Source organism: Anomaloglossus baeobatrachus, chromosome 6, assembly GCF_048569485.1.
Source record: "Anomaloglossus baeobatrachus isolate aAnoBae1 chromosome 6, aAnoBae1.hap1, whole genome shotgun sequence".
Taxonomy (NCBI): Eukaryota; Metazoa; Chordata; class Amphibia; order Anura; family Aromobatidae; genus Anomaloglossus; species Anomaloglossus baeobatrachus.
In genome coordinates this window covers 9,296,918-9,314,173 of record NC_134358.1, presented here as the reverse complement: position 1 = coordinate 9,314,173, position 17,256 = coordinate 9,296,918, and the positions used below count along the sequence as shown (strand labels likewise).

Sequence of the window (17,256 nt, the reverse complement as noted above, 5' to 3'; positions counted from 1 at the left end):
ATCTTCCACCGGGGCGCTGCTCCGCACGCTGAGACGCCCAAAACACATACGAGTGACCCAATATGCAGACCACCGGGTTTGAACCTATAAGGAAACACATATTAGAACAGTAATAACTCGGGTCTAATATAACGAGCAAAGCATGAAGAACGCCAACGACCAATCCTCTGAATTTCCTGATTGGAGAGGCCTACGCGAGCGGCCTCGGTAGCCGCGCCAATCCGAAAGGAATGGGTACCGAATTCCGCCGGATGTAAGCCCAGGGTACACAAGCATTTACGAAAAATAGACAAAAACTGAAAACGAGTGAGGGGGGAACCATCTTCATGGGAGAAAAAACAAAAACCGTCGCGCCGTAAGGATAGATATGTAGCAACCAACATTCTAGGGCAAACCGCGCCCTGGATGGCATACAAAGGAACCCAGGATCCAATGCCCGCAGGGTCAGTTTTGGACTTCCTTATACGAATGCGCAGACCCCCGTCGCAATAAGAAACGTCGTCAAAACGCAAACCGCCAGGTCTATTCTTTGATAAAGGGACCAGCTCCCCAATGCGAAGTGCGCCAAAAAACGCCAAGGCAAACGCAGCTGAAAAAAGGGCGGATTCAAACGGAGATGAGCAAAGGTGGGGAATCACTGCAATCAAGCGCTGCAATAAAAAAATTGAAATAGGGCGCCTGCTCTCTACCGAGATTTTGCTTCTTTTCCAACCTTTGATCACCTGACGAAAAAAAAATACTTTTGTAACATCCGGCCAGCCACGGAGACGAAAATGAAAAGACACGCCTGAGAGGCGATGCTGCGCCACAGAACCTGAAAAGCCTGACTGAAAAAGGTGGAATAAATAATCACATGTGGCCTCCAGACGACTAGCATCACAAGACATAACCGGCCTATCACCAGCAAAAACAGACCACTCGGACCATGCCTTACCGTAGGCTTGCCAGGTTGACTGTGTCACCGAAGATCTCATTAACGGCATCAATTGGGCTCCACTAGATCCCATAGGTACGATGGGCACGGAAGACCCTCCAACTGGGCTGAAGGGGACAGCTCTCTGAACGCCTGCCACTGAAAGCGAGAAAGAGAGTTAGCAGAAGAATTATGAACGCCAGGAACATGGCGGGCCCGAAGCAAGATATTCAAAAACAAACATTTCAATACCAGAAATCTGATAAGCCTAATAACCGGGGGAGAAGAAGATGTCAAGTAATTAATAGCATGGACGACACTCAAATTATCAGAGCAGAAACATATTTTTTTTATTGCGGAGCTCAGATCCCCAAATGACAACTGCTGTCACAAGGGGAAAGAGCTCAAGAAGAGTATTATTACCTATGACTGCTGAGCTGTGCCAGCTTGCGGGCCATGGCTCCGCACACCACTCGTCACCAAACATAACCCCGAAACCAGAGGATGCCACTGCATCAGAAAAAAGGGGTAATTCGTCATTAAACACCTCTGATGTCTGGAAGTAGGTCTGGCAATTATAGGACAATAGGAATTCTCTCCAAACCATTAGATCCGAACGAAGAGGGGGCGTTATGCGAATCCTGTGATGTGGAAGGCGAATACCCTTGGTGGAAAGGGACAAACGCCTGGAGAAAATCCTGCCCATGGGCATGACACGGCAAGCAAAAACTAATAGCCCAAGCAAAGACTGCATTTGCCACAGAGTAACGCTGCGAACAGAACAAAAGCCTTGAATGAGCTCAAGGAGCTTAGCAACCTTCTCCTGTGGGAGGCGAAAAAACATGCCGATGGAATCAATTTCAATTCCGAGAAAGGACAGCGAGGTCACGGGACCAATAGTTTTATCAGCGCAAAGGGGGACACCAAAAGCAGACATAAGGGAACGAAAAGAATCCAAAAGGGTCAAACAGACCTGGGAATCCCGAGGGCCAACAAACAAAAAATCATCGAGGTAGTGAATGACCGATCGGATTCCCGTTTCAAACCTGAGGACCCATTCTAGGAAGGAGCTGAAAAGTTCAAAGTAATGACAAGAGATAGAGCAACCCATGGGGAGGCAGGTGTCATAATAGAAAAAACCATCCACGGAAAGCCCTAGAAGGTGGTAACAATCCGGGTGCACTGGCAGAAGGCGAAAGGCCGACTCGATGTCAGACTTGGCCATCAACGCCCCTGGCCCCGCCTCCTTCAGTAGGGTGACCGCTCTGTCAAAAGAAACATATGAAACAGATGCATCCGCTTCAGAAATCCCGTCATTCACTGAAGAACCCTTTGGGTGGGATAAATGGTGGATTAAGCGAAATTTGCCTGTTTCTTTTTTTGGGACAACGCCCAAAGGAGAAACACGCAAATTAGGAAAGGGGATGTTATGAAAGGGGCCAATGATTCGGCCCATTAAGGTTTCGTGCTGCAGCTTTTCTTGCAGCACAAAAGGTGCGTCCTTTGCAGATTTCAAATTGGTTGCAAAAACAGGGCTCTTAGAAAAATGAAAGGGGATGAAAAAACCAAAAGTAAAACCGAAACGTAATTGGGAACCTGCGTCTTTATTGGGGTAACGGTCGAGCCAAGGCCCCATCGCCGCTACGCTCACCGGGGTCCTTGGCTTCGGATTTTTGTGAAGATTTTGACGGCAGTTTTGAAGGGGTGCGATTGCATTTGACTGCAGCATGGGGGCCCCCGCAGGCAGAGCACTCATGCTTGTACTTACAGAGACCGAAAAATCTGCAGTGGCCTTCATTGTATAACCAGCAGCAGCCAGGCCTGCGGACGGCCGCTGGCCCTGACCCGGCTGCATGACCAGGGGCCGCTGCGTGAAAGGGGGTTGTATGTTTTTGAGCTAACATAAGGCGAAGCCACGAATCAGTCGCCTTCACACCCCAACCTAAGTGTGGTTGGAGTGCCAGGCGCCTGCGAAACTCCTCATCATACTTCCACCAGGCCGAACCACCATGGGCTTTATATGAATTATAAATGGAGTCTAGGTAAATGAATAACTCGGAACATCGCTCAGGGTGTTTCTGCCCCATGACACAACCTAAAACCGCAAAGGCCTGAAGCCAATTGTTCATGGTACGGGCAACCTTCGGTCTACGTTCAAAAGGCTTATCGCCCGCTCTGCGCTCCTTATCGACCGCATGCTGATCAGTAGACACCAGGGACCAAATATCTACGTAGTCGTTAGCCCAAATTTTGTCTATTGTTTCCTGGTCTAAGTGGGAGCCAAGAGGAGAAACACCACAGAAGAATGCATCCTTGTGTATGTCAGCACGCACCGGGGGGGGGGTTTTGAGTAATTTGGTTGAAATAGGGGTTAATGTGAACCTTATTAGGCCCAGGGGGTTGGACCTGAGTGGTTAAGGCTTTTAAAATAGGAATGATAGACGGATTATTCCCCCAAGCCCCAGCATAAGAGTACTCACCACTTCCTTGAGGAACCGGGGGAGGCTGGGTGGGAGCGGGTGACATCGGCAGGTCCACTTCAGCTCTATTATGGCGAGACGACCGATGAGACCTCTGACCCGCGCTGCGGCGTGGACTCTCTGATGACCATGACGAATTGTCAGAAGAAGACGGCGAGCGCCACCGTGAAGATCTTGAACGATGGCTCCTGGCTGAAGCCCTGTGACGCCGCGAACGGCTGCTCCGGCTACCATGAACCCGGCTACGCGGGCGACGCCGGCCAGCGGTGCGAGATGGCGAGGAAGAAGCGGAGGAGGATCGTGCGGAGCGGGTACCACAACCACGATGGCGATGACGGCGTGACGGGGATCCAGCACCCGCACGTTCAGGATCGGTGTCTCGGGGTAGGATGGTAGCAGCCGTACCAGCAGGGGGCATCGCAGGCAGACAAGGGGTTAATAAAGAGGGGTGAGGGGGTAGGGGTAGTAAAGGAGCAGCACCTAAGCAGCCAGAAAGGGGGTGGGTGATGGGGGGGTTAATAACAGCAGGAGCAGTAACAACGGCTGCATTTAATATAGGGGGGTTTATAGTAACAGCCTCAGCAATTGGCTGAGGCTGAGAAACAGGGACCTCGCTGGAGGATCCACTTGAGCTGGCTTGTGCTCCCATTATAGCAGCTGGCAATGGAGGATATTGCAGCAGAGCTGTGGGGCTGAGGGGGTTAATGCCAGTAGTGCTAGGGACAGTGGATAATGGCGGCGCCGCTCTCCCAACGTGACAAACAGGAGGCGCGGCCACCGCACTTAGTGACTGACAGGTGGGAGGAGGCAATCGTGCTTGGGTGAACTGTGAGGTTTGAAAAAGAGCGGGTCGCGTCCCACGTGACCGCTGCGTAGGCGTGGCCGGGTAAGTAGGAGGGAGTTCACAGCGCTGCGGCTGCAGACGCAGGGGAGCAGAGCTGGAAGTAGGAGCTGGGGGCGCGGCTACCGCGCTCCTTAACTGACAGGTAGGCGGTGCAGGGGGATTGACTGGGGCTGTAGGGGGCGCGACTATGGCTGCAGGGGGCTTAACAGTACGGCGTGAACGCCGAGGTTGTGAAGGGGGACTAAGGGAACCTGGGGACCGGGAACGCTGCGCATGGTGCTGGGGTGCAGAATCAGGGCTTAAGCGCACAGGGGGGCGAGCGCGCCGCGCTGACCGCCTGCTGGCAGGGATGGACACAGGGGCAGGAGCTATATTCTCAGGAAGGACGGGACGCTGGCTAACAACAAGAGATGACAGCCATGCATCCCCTTCCCTCCTGATGCGCTCAAGGATGGCAGCGGTTAGAGCGTCCGCCATTACTCACTCTCTCCAGGGGCACAGCGACACAGCTGCCTCCGGGTCTTGCAACAGCAAGGAGAGACCGGACAAGCTGGACACTGGGAATATAAGGAGGAGGAAAGGTGGGGGGAGAATCCCATTGGACCCCATTAAGCAAGGGGGAGGAGAACTTGCATGGGACAGAATTAACCCCATCAATGCTGGTCACAGCAGTCAAAGGCACCCAGTTAAAGGACTGGAGTGCCCATAGAAGGGCCAGTGCTCCAGGAAGCCGGTGAGACTCTATGACTGCCAAAATGGTGAACATGATATGGAAATGTATGTCCTGTCCTGAAGAGAAGTTGTGCCTCCCTTATGAGGAAGAAGTTGTATCTGAAGTTGTGACCTGTAGTAAAGTTCAAGTGTTGGAAGGAAGCACAGCGTCTGTCATTGATTTGTGGGGACGACTATCGATTATAAAGGTAGTGGAACAACAATGCCTGAGAGTGTGTCCCCCACTACCTATATTCCACATTCAATCCCTTTATCATGTTGACCAGGGACACGACTACTACCCCAGTCCTTGGCTGAACCCCCGACCGACCCTACACAGACATCAGCTTCAGGTGAGTTTAGGAGGTGATCCTGCTCCCCTTTCCCTAGTGCCAGGGCCACCCATTATATCATGTACCCTTTATGTTGCGGCGCTCGCCAGAAGTTCTTGTGTATATGCCAGAAACCTGGTAGTCAATGTGTGACACTGAGTTAATGAAATTGCTGGTGCCCGCCCTTATCATCTCCCACCTCATCTACTGCAACATCCTTCTTTGTAGCCACTTATCTGGCTCTCTCACACCTCTCCAGGCTGCCTGTGACTGCACTGTCCACTGAATTCACCTCTCCCTTTGCTACGACTCCACATGCACTCTCCAACAATCCCCTTACTGGCTTCCTTACCATAACAAATCCAGTTTAAACTACTAAAACTGACCTATACACCCTTCCATAACATGTCTCCACCATATATTTCCTAAGTGATCTCCTGATACTCCTCAGGTGTGTCTCCTCACGAAACCGCCTTCTCTCCTTTGCTCTCTTATGTCCTCACACATCTATCTCCAGAATATCTCCTGTGGTCCCCTTGGAATTGTGTGCCCTAACACATCCAATTGTCTCCCCAACCTTCAGAGGCAGCCTGAAAACTCAGCTCTTTAGGAAGGTTCACAACCTGCAATAGCCCCGCTGTCATTACGAGCAGAGCTGCTCCAGGCCCACGTCCTACTGTCTCCTTTCTCATACCATGCAGATTGTAAACCAACAAGTTCAGGGTCCTCTTCCCTCTATAAAAAAATAATAATCTGATCTTTGTCTCTCAGCTAAAGTTCAGCAGGAGATAGATGAGGCGACCAAATCCCTGCGAATCCCCGAGATCATGGACAAGCCTCAGCTGGCATACACAAATGCCGTCCTCCATGAATCACAGCGAGTTCTCGACCTGGCATCTACGACTCTGTTCCATGCCGTCACTGAAGACATCAAGTTCAGAGGCTATACTATCCCGAAGGTACAGGGCATTTCCGACAATACGCATTTTCTAGATTTTGTTTAAAAGAAGTTTCAGGACAATTTTTGACCCATTATATAAACAATTTCAAATATTAAAAAATTATTTCTTAGACCAAATCATTCCCATAAACAGCTGATATCCAGCACATTGTATAGATACCCTCAGCTTCACAATCATGGACACCTTCATGTACTTATTTTGTAACTTTTCTGTAGAAAACCCTTCAGAATATATGATTATTTCCCAATTTGATTATCTGGAGTTTATAAATTGTGTTCTATTCTTATTACATACAGTTCGGGTATAATACCTGACTAGAGATGGTTGGATCGGTTCCCGTGTTTCCGGTCTATCAGATGGGTCAATGGTCTCTGTCCTCTGGATGGGAGGATCTAGAATCTCTCACCTTCGGGGATCCCTGGTGCGGCTTTTGATTAATCTCACTACGTCATCACTGCGGAGTGACGCACAGATGATATTGCACCAGCCGGGATATTCAAAATCCGCACCAAGGATCCCAGAATCTAAGAGAATTCCAAGCCTCCTGTCCAGAGACCACTGACCTGTCTGATGGACCATCTTCACGATGACCAATTCGTCCATCTCTATAGCTGAGCAATGGGAGATATTTAGGAAACTCTTGGTCTATTACGATCCTCATAAACTAAACAAATCCATGTAACACCTAATCTTTCCTGTAATCAGGGAACGACCGTGATCCCCTTCCTCACATCAGTCCTGCAAGACCCATCTCAGTGGGAAACTCCTGAAGATTTCAACCCCGGGCATTTCCTGAATGAGGACGGGCAGTTCCGCACCAGGATGGCGTTCATGCCGTTCTCAGCAGGTAAGAACCAGAGATGGAAAGATCATAGAGTGGAGAGATGGAGAGTCTGGGACTCGGGGCACAGAGAAGACTTGGAGTCATCTGATAGCAACACATTCCAGATGCAGGAGGTATAATGAATGTCACTACACATTGTGGATGATTGAGAATGTAGCGGAAAGTGTCCCAAAATATCATATTCTCGGGTTACAAATAATGATGTACAGAGACATGCAAAAGTTTGGGCACCCCTGGTCAAAATTTCTGTTGTTGTGAACAGTTAAGGAAGTTGAAGATGAAATGATCTCTAAAAGGCAGAAATGTAAAGATGAGGCATTTCCTTTGTATTTTAGGCAAAAAAAAATACAAATAAAATATTTTCATCTTTTACATTTTTAAATTAACAAAAAGTAAAATGAGCTCATGCAAAAGTTTGGGCACCTTGCACGGTATTACTTAGTAGCACCCCCTTTGGCAAGCATCACAGCTTGTAAATGATGTTTGTAGCAGCAAAGAGTCTTTCAATTCTTGTTTGAGGGATTTTCATCCATGGAAAAGTTTTCAAGTTATTTATGGTTTCTGGCTCATGTTCCCATTCTGTGAGATTCCTGGCCTGTCTTCCAGTTCTGTGAGATTCCTGGCTTGTCTTCCAGTTCTGTGAGATTCCTGGCTTGTCTTCCAGTTCTGTGAGATTCCTGGCTCGTCTTCCAGTTCTGTGAGATTCCTGACTCGTCTTCCAGTTCTGTGAGATTCCTGGCTCGTCTTCCAGTTCTGTGAGATTCCTGGCTCGTCTTGCATGCTCTGCTCTTCCTTGGAGACGTCTTCCAGTTCTGTGAGATTCCTGGCTCATCTTGCATGCACTGCTCTTCCTTGGAGACGTCTTCCAGTTCTGTGAGATTCCTGGCTCATCTTCCATTTCTGCGAGATTCCTGGCTCATCTTCCAGTTCTGTGTGATTCCTGGCTCTTCTTCCAGTTCTGTGAGATTCCTGGCTCGTATTCCAGTTCTGTGAGATTCCTGGCTCATCTTGCATGCACTGCTCTTTTGAGGTCTAGCCACAGATTTTCAATCATGTTCAGATCATGGGACTGTGGGGGCCATTGTAAAACCTTCAGCTTGCGTCTTTTGAGGTTGTCTATTGTGGATTTTTATGTGTGTTTATGATCATTATCCATTTGTAGAAAGAAGCCAATCTTATTTTCTCCTCTTCAATATCATCTTTTTACGGATGGTGTTATGTTTGCATCAAGAATTTGTTGAAATTTCATTGAATCCATTCTTACCTCTTCCCGTGAAATATTCCTTGTGCATTGGCTGCAACATAACCCCAAAACATAATTGACCACCATGCTTAATGGTTGGCGAGATATTCTTTTCCTGAAATTCTGTGCCCTTTTTTTCCACACGTACCTTTGATCACTGAGGCCGTAGAGTTCTATTTTATCCTCATCAGTCCACAGGACTTGTTTCTAACATGCATCAGGCTTGTTTAGATGTTATTTTGCTATTTCTCATGCTGAATTTTATGGTGAGGACACAGGAGAGGTTTTCTTCAGATGGCTCTTCATTGAAAGCCATATCTGTGCAGGTGTCTCTGAACAGTAGAACAAAGCACCACAACTCAAGAGTGTGCTAAATCTTCCTGAGGGTCTTTTGCAGTCAAGTGGGGGTTCTGATTTGCAATCCTACAAGTATCTTCCACAGAAATTTTGTTTGGTCTTCCAGACCTTATCTTCACCTCCACTGTTTCTGGTATCTGCTATTTCTTAACTACATTTCGAACTGAGGAAAAGGCAACTTAAAACGCTTTGCTATCTTTTTATATCCTTTTCGTGCTTTGTGGGCCTCCACCATTTTGATTTTCAGAGTGCTAGGCAGCTGCTTAGAAGAGCCATGGCTGATGTTTTTGGTACAAGGTTAGATGAGGCCGGGTTTTTATAAAGCTGTGAAATTTGCATCTCCGCCTTTCCTAAAAATGATAGTGAACGAGACATAACACTAACAGGATAATTAAGGTCTGGAACCACGGTAAAAGTTATCTGAGCACACAAATCTCCCACGGTGCTCACACTTTTGCATCTGCCCATTTTCCTTTTTGTAATTTTTAAAATTTAAAAGATGAACATAATTATTACTTTTTGCCTAAAAAACAAGGAATTGCGTCATCTGTAACTTTCTGCCTTTTAGAGATCATTTCATCTTCAACTTGCTTAACTGTTCACAATAACAGGAATATTGACCAGGGGTGATGTGATTTGTCACTTACAGTCACGTGATGACGAGCTGCTCTTAATAATTCTCTCAAAGTTCAATTAGAATAATAGGAAGAAAAGCTAATTGTCACATGCAAGTATGAAAATCACATATGAGTGGCTATGTGATCACTGCTGGAACCAGCGAGCAGAGCTGAATCCTGACAGTGAGTATATTAGAACTGGGGATGCTACACTGCTTAATTTTAAAATTAAAGGCCTTGTCCAGATTTATGACTCTAGGTGACTGCAGGCTTCTGAATCCTCACAACTGCACACTTTTAGGATTCTCCGGTGCCAGTGACGAGAGTGGAGGGTCATGTGAGTGCAAGTATCCTATCTGTATACTTCTGGCTACATTCTGATTTGACGTGTCCGGCCTTTTATTGAGCGAGGACACACATGTCTAGTCAGCGGCACATGACTGCATGTATGTAAATCACATAGTTGCGGTTTCTTGATCTCCCACTCTCACCGCCGGCACCAGAGAATCCTGACTGACAGTGTGCAATGTGCGCCCTGTGAGAACTCAGAAGTCTGAAGTCACATAGCGGGACACATGGAGTGACTGCAGACTCATCACAAACTTGGACAACCCCTCTAATGCTCCTAACATAAATAAAAACTTTGAAACCCTTACCAGACGGCACAAGACTTTATTAAAGAGGTTGTCCACTAATTTAACATTGATGGCCTATCTTTAGGATTGGATTGATGACCTATCTTTAGGATAGGTCACCAATGTCTGATCGGCCAGGTTCCAGCAGCTGGCACCCCAGCCAATCACCTGTTCTAGGTGCTGGTGGCGGCAGGTGGTTGAGAGTGCTCAGTTCCGGATCAGCTCCATCTTCTGATGGCAGCAGCCTCCTATTCAAATCAATGAGGAGGATGTGCAGTAGCCGGCCGCGGACAGTATCAGAAGACAGAGCAGATCCAGAACTGAGTACTTCTGGCCACCTGCACCAATAACAGCTGATCAGCGGGGATCCTGGACCCTGGCAGATCAGACACTGATGACCCATTCTAAAGATAAGACATCAATGTTAAAGTAATCTTACAATTTATGAATTGTTACTTGTCGTTCAGGATCAGAACTAATAACAGCACCAGGTCCACCAGAGGTACAGAAATACATTATTAGAACACCCCATCACTACAGAAACCCAGCATCACAACCACCAACAGTACAGAAATTCATCACCAGAACCACAAGCAGTACAGATATAAATCCATATTACACCATCAGTACAGAAACACAGCATCAATACAGAAAGACATCATCACCACTGTGGACACAGGGGTCAGTGGGTGCTCTCCTGTGGAGACACTGTGTCAGTGGGTGCTCTTGTCCGCTGGCCCGGCTGCCTTTAGAAAGACAGCGTGGCTCAGGGCTCATCCCAACTGAATGCCCGACCTCCTTAACCGTGGGCGGAACACTACTCAGACAACACAGGGTGAGGGAATCACAATATTAAGACTTTATTGGATCCCAAAACAATGAACGGCACATTACACATAACCAGCAAATCACACAAATGTAACAGGCAACAGAGTCTCACCCTTCCGCTGCTCACCAGGGATTAGAATGTCCATGCCTGAGAGGTTCCAGGGCTACTTACTCCAAACCAGCAGCACCCCACATTCGGCGGGCACCCACCAAGAATGGAATAACGCCAGATTTAGGAAGCTGGCTGAGGGCCGCAAAGCCTGTAGTGAGGTGATGGGATTGTCCCAAGCTGGATTCCTTCCTTAGGTAGTCCTTGACATCTCAGCTGAATCCTTGCATTCGGTGCTGAAGTCCATGTAGCATTATAATCCAGGTTCGGTTATAGCTTGCCAATCGGATCCGCATATCCTAGATTGTATAATGTAGCAAGAGTCTCCCTGGGCAATGGACAGTCCTCCTTCTTATACCCCTGAGCTCTCCATTCAGACCATTGGGGTCTTCACGATTGGTGGATAAGACTGGGTTCTTATTGGCTAGATTTCAAGCCGTATACAAAATATCCCTAGTAGTAATGGTCTCTGGCAGAGATGAGGGAGGGACAGTTTAAGTTACATCGCATCTAGCAATACACATAGTGATACAATGGGAGGTTCGCATAATTGATTTGTCTGGGTATCTGACCTTCACTGGCCAAGGCAATTACATAAGTCAAAAAGAACTTTAACACTAGACTGCTAAGAGTCTTGTAGAAACAATGACGGGCTTATCCCCCTTTTATAAACAAACTATCATCATGTCTGGCTGAATTTTAAGAAACTTAACCCATGCTAGGCACTGACAGAGTCCATGTTGTCACAACCACCACCAGCAGTACAGAAATACATCATCAGAAATTCATCATCAGAACCACAATCAGTACAGAAATACATCCATATAACCCCATCAGTAAAGAAACACAGCATCAATACAGAAAGACATCATCAGAACCACAAGCCATACATGGCACATCAATTGCAATGTCAGGTCAGACCCATATACTGTACATCTGTATTTCCAGAACTACAATTTCCAGTACATCCTTAAAGGGAATCTGTCACCAGTTTTTTAACACCTAATCTGAAAGCAGCATTATATAGGGGGAGAGATCCTGATTCCAGCGGTGTCTCACTTACTGGGCTGCTTAGTGTAGTTTTGATAAAATCACTGATTAATCAGCAATATATTTCAGGACTACTTGGTGTGCTGCAGATAGTCCAGCATATTCATGAGTTCTGTATAACTGTTAGATCTGCAGCAGAGGAGATAGCAGACAGCTCCGCAAGTGACACATCGCTGGCATCAGTGTCTCTGTCTCTACATTATGCAGTTCTCAGATGGGGAAGCAAAACCCTGGTGACAGATTCCCTTTAACAATGGTAAGGAGATACTTGGGAGTTATCAGTCATCATCAGACTGCGTAAAATACAGGAACCTCAGTAAGGCCTCAGTTCCATTTGTGTTTTGCATGGACGAGTGCAATCCGATAAATCATCAGATTGCACTCTTATCAGTGTAAAACTATAGAGCAGTGTCCATTTGTGATTGATTTCTCAATATCCCATATTGGAATGAGAAAAGAATCGCCACATGCTGCGATTGACAACGAGTCTCGGGCTCACACGCACCCATACAAGTCTGTGTGCATGTGAAATATCGCACTGCACTCGGATGTCATCAGACTGTAGTGTGATGTACGCAGAGACAGGCCGGGGAGGAGATGGGGAGAAGTCCCCCCCCTCTCCTCCGCAGCGGGGACATGATCACAAGTCCCATGGCACGCGACTCACACAGTCAGCAGAGCGGGAGCCGAGGTCATTAGCATATAGCACAAGTGGGACCGAGGCCTAATGATGAGAATTAGTCAGTATCACAAATAAACATTTACATCCAGCCTCATTTATAGATCACATTGTCTCTGATTGGAGTAATTTTTTTCTTTTCTTCATCTTGTCCAGACACCATGATTACTTTTCACATTCACAGCTAGACTCTGCAGACTTCCATCTTCTCCGGTCTTCTGCAGCATATTCTGGCACAATACCCTTAAAAATAGCAGAATGATTAGAATACTCCTATAAAAAAAATATCTGCCCTATGCTGTGCCCCAGAATAAATAATTGCACCTCACTGTATTCCCTGCACAAAATATGACCCAAGCACTGTCCCTCTCTTCTCTCTACTGAGCCTACTCTTCACACTCTCCTCTCACACTGTGTCCCCTTATACTGCCCAGCCTTTATACTGTGCCCAGTCCTCACACTCCCCCGCCTCGCTATGGCTTCATATTGTATTCACAAGCTATCCCCTCTCCATACCACCCCACCTGCCACTACCCATTCTCTATTCTGTGCCCCCTCACATTTTTCTCAGTCTATACTGTCTCCTCACTACCTCCATACTCAGCCCCTCTCACTCCCCATACTGTGTCCAGATATATTTCCCCCTCGCTCCCCATACTGTGTCCGCAGCCATTCTGCACACTTGTTCCTCATACCGTGTTCTCAAATTTCCCCTTTGCTCTTTATTCTGTGTACTCAAAACTTTCCACTGTTTGCTCCATATACTATGTATAAATTCCCCATACCATGTCTGTATACATCACCCCTTACCCCCCATACTATGTCTATATACATCACCCTCACCCTCTCACCCCACACTGTATCCATATTTACTTCCCCCTCCCCACCCTCTCTCCCACCATACTGTGTCAATAGATACTTTCCTCTCTCCCCACACTGTGTCTATAGATACTGCCCCCCTTAACCCATACTGTTCCTCTTTGGTGTCTTCAGCTCTACTGGAGCATTTATCATCAGCGTTGTCTGACCTGATTGCACTACAGACGTTGCTCTGACCTTGAAGTGTCAGCGGTCACTGCTTCATTTGTCCTCGATTTGGAAAGATATGTGGACAATTAAACAGTGGGAGCCGTGCGCTGCACTTCCTCTGAGTCTGAGCTGTCAGCTGAGACTCAGAATAGCTGGCTCCCACTATGGGACAGCAAAACACAGCAACCAGGTAGACTCTGAGATTGCCGCATCAGGCGGCCCGATGGCGCCCCCAGACAGTTGCGCCTGGTGCCAGCCCCCCTAGATACACCTCTGCCAACAATAAATGATAAGAAAACACCGAAAGGCAATCCAAACAATACACACAATATCAGACCCAGATATCACATGTATGGAACCTAGATATGAGCGAATAAATCCGGAGGATCCTTATCCAACAGCCCGGTAAGTATTTCCCACTGGACAGGAGCCCTGTGAGCACCTCCTGGTGTATCCCTGGCTCTGTTGTTGATTAGACAGCACAACATCATTGTAGTGGAATAATGCACACAAGATCACACCAGGACGGCTAATCAACAAACGAGCTACAGACTTTAGAAGGTAGGAGGTGGTTTGCAGGACTCCCATCCAGCAGCCCCAGCAGCCATGAAATACTGCCAGGCCACTTGCCAAGAGGTCCAACCAATCAATTCACTCAAGCTTAGCAGAAGCCAAAAACACCCAGAAGCCATTTCTGCCATATTCCACCATGCTGTCAATCATCCCAATGTGCGTTTTGCATGCTGCTTCATCAGAGGATACTGGTAGAATGTTGGCTTGGGTACACTCATCATAGATGAGATATGCGGGTCAGTTCCCATTGACATCAAATGATCCTGTCCACCATTCCCATTTGCCATTCGCATTGCAAAGGCATGAGCAGACCAATACCTGGAAATGTAAGGGGGGCTTTACACGTTGCGACATCGCTACCGATATATCGTCAGGGTCACATCGTTAGTGACGCACATCCGGCGCCAGTAGCGACATCGCAATGTGTAAAGCCTAGGTGCGACGATGAATGAACGCTAAAGTGACAAAAATTGCTGATCTGTGTCACGTCGTTCATTTTCATAATGTTGCTCCTGCCGCAGATACGATGTTGTTTGTCGTTCCTGCAGCACCACACATCGCTATGTGTGACACCGCAGGAACGACAAACATCTCCTTACCTGCCTCCACCAGCAATGCGGAAGGGAGAAGGTGGGAGGGATGTTACGTCCCGCTCATCTCCGCCCCTCCAATGCTATTGGCCGGCGGTTTGGTGACATTGCTATGATGCCGAACGCACCTCCCCCTTGAAGGAGGGATTGTTCGGCAGTCACAGCGACGTCACCGACCAGGTATGTGCGTGTGAAGCTGCCGTAGCGATAATGTTTGCTACGGCAGCAAACACCATATATCGCATGTACGATGGGGGCGTGTGCTATCGCGCTCGACATTGCTAGCTCGACATTACCCGCCTAAGAGGTAGCTAATACTTCTTGATATTTTAGGCTATTGCCTTCCACCTTGCAAATGTTTTGCACACCCCCATACCAAATGTAACCCCAGACCATGATCTCTCCACCACCAAACTTAACTGTTTTCTGGGTGTATTTTGGATTCATACGGGCTCCAGTAGGTCTCCTGCAGTATTTGCGGCAGCTGTGGTGTAATTCAACTGAAGATTCATCAGAGAAATCCACCTTCTGCCACTTTTCCAGCGTCCATCTGTTTAGCAGGCTGTGGGACTTGGCAAATACCACACGTTTTTTTAATTGCCTTTTGTTTAGTGCTGGCTTCTGGGCACTGATTTGACCATGGAGGCCATTTCGAGACAGAATCCTACAAACTGTTCTAGTTGACACAGGGACTTGAGGTGACCAGGCCTGTTGGAGCTCTGCTGCAGTGGAAGAGGGGCTGGCTTTGGATTTTCTAACCAACAAACATTCCTCCTGAGCAGTTCTGTTGCGGGGTCTGCCGGACCTGGGCTTGTCAAAAACATCTCCAGCCTCTTCAAATCTTTTTTTTATTCTTTGTACTTAACGCTGAGACACATTAAAGGTGCAGCCACCTCTGCAGTGGATCTGGTCTTCAGCCTCTTGATAATCAAGGCTTTGGTCGCAGGGTGGATTTTTGGCATGTTGTCAGAGGTCAAGTTGCAGTTCACGTGAAGGTCTGGGGTGCTGGGTTTCTTTTTATACACACCCACTAATTAACTGATCATTTAGTGAGCACAGGTGAGGATGTAAACTAGGATTGGGTACATTATATAACAAGGCGACAAAACTTTTGTCTTGCCAAAATCTAACCTTTCTGTGTTCATTAAATGATCAATATTTCAGCTTTGCAGCAACTTTATTTTCATAACCTAAACCAAATTTGGGAGGGTTTCAGCTTTCAAAAGAGTAATGGATAAACGACAGAACTTCTGTCAGGGAGTGTACAGGGAATCTGGGGTAGTCTGAGACACACCTCCAGGCTCCTGATTGGTTCATACTGCTCCTCTCTCCCTCCTTGCTGCAGTTCTCCCTCCACTGATTGGCCACAGTGTATAAACACATGCCCAGTATATAGTGACACAGAGAGAACATAATTCCTTATTACATACAGTTGTGTTTGTCTTCTAGGGAAGCGAGCTTGTCTTGGAGAGAACCTGGCCCGCATGGAGCTCTTCCTCCTCTTCTCCGCTTTACTCCAGAAATTCACCTTCACCCTCCCCCCGGGGACAGAACGTCGGGACTCGAAATATCTGAACCTAAACAAGATTGAAATCATTTCCTTGGCCCAGATATGCGCGGTGCCTCGTGCCTCGTCCAAGTGATCAACTATGATCCAGCTGCCCAATGTGGGCGAGAATATAAGAGAATAATCCGGATCATGCGACAAAAAAAGACAATAATGAAAAAATGTTTGAAAAAATTGAGAAAATTGTGATATTTCATTGCAGAATTTCAGCCAAATACAGGAAAAATCATATGGTGGATGAGTAAGGCGACCCATTCACGGGAGTGCTTGTATCTGTAATAGCCAAGACGATTCTCCCACTTGTGACAAAACTACAAATAAATAAATAAAACCTTGTGCCAAATCACCACGGTGCAACAGAATTTTAGTTTCACCTGTCCAGTGATTTGTCCATTACTTATCGGTTGTATTTTTGTGTCTTCGCCTTGGCTTTCTCTTTCCCTTATACAGCAATGGCACTTGTGCTCTCGTCAGCTGTTTCAGCCGGATCGTCATAAGAAATGAGGAGTTTTGAACGGGTCAGTTGGCACCGGCGTTGTGATCTGCTGCAGTCTTCTTGTCTATGCTCCACCTGTTGTTAAGAATTTTTCTTGAGCGCGTGCCTGGACATCTTCTGTCAATTCTTTACGCCCACAAGATCTCCTTTCGTTGAATATTTTTCCTTGATCACACCATTTTGGCTCAATAAGACTATAGATGACGCCTATGGGAGAAATAGCATGAAATGAGAAGTGTAAATCTTGTAGAGAGCAGGAACAGACTGGGGAAGAAGTCAGAAGACTAAACTCAATACTCGAGCAATACCTGGAGTATCAAGTGTCCTGAAGTGGGTCCAAAAGGAAACAAGATGGCGTCCACAATAAAAACATCAACTATCTTAATTTATGGTAAGG

The 17,256-nt window shown here is 47.1% G+C and overlaps 1 protein-coding gene across 1 annotated transcript in view; it reads left to right on the top strand.

Annotated features, from left to right (window-relative positions):
* The window catches only part of LOC142316931 (cytochrome P450 2C3-like), a 135,856-nt gene extending 119,123 nt beyond the window's left edge, over positions 1-16,733 (top strand). The window contains exons 8-10 of the mRNA XM_075352705.1: positions 6,052-6,239; positions 6,948-7,089; positions 16,246-16,733. Coding sequence (XP_075208820.1) covers positions 6,052-6,239; positions 6,948-7,089; positions 16,246-16,439 — 524 coding nt within the window. The 3' untranslated portion in view covers positions 16,440-16,733. The remainder of the gene's footprint in view (positions 1-6,051; positions 6,240-6,947; positions 7,090-16,245) is intronic.
* The last annotated feature ends 523 nt before the right edge of the window (positions 16,734-17,256 follow it).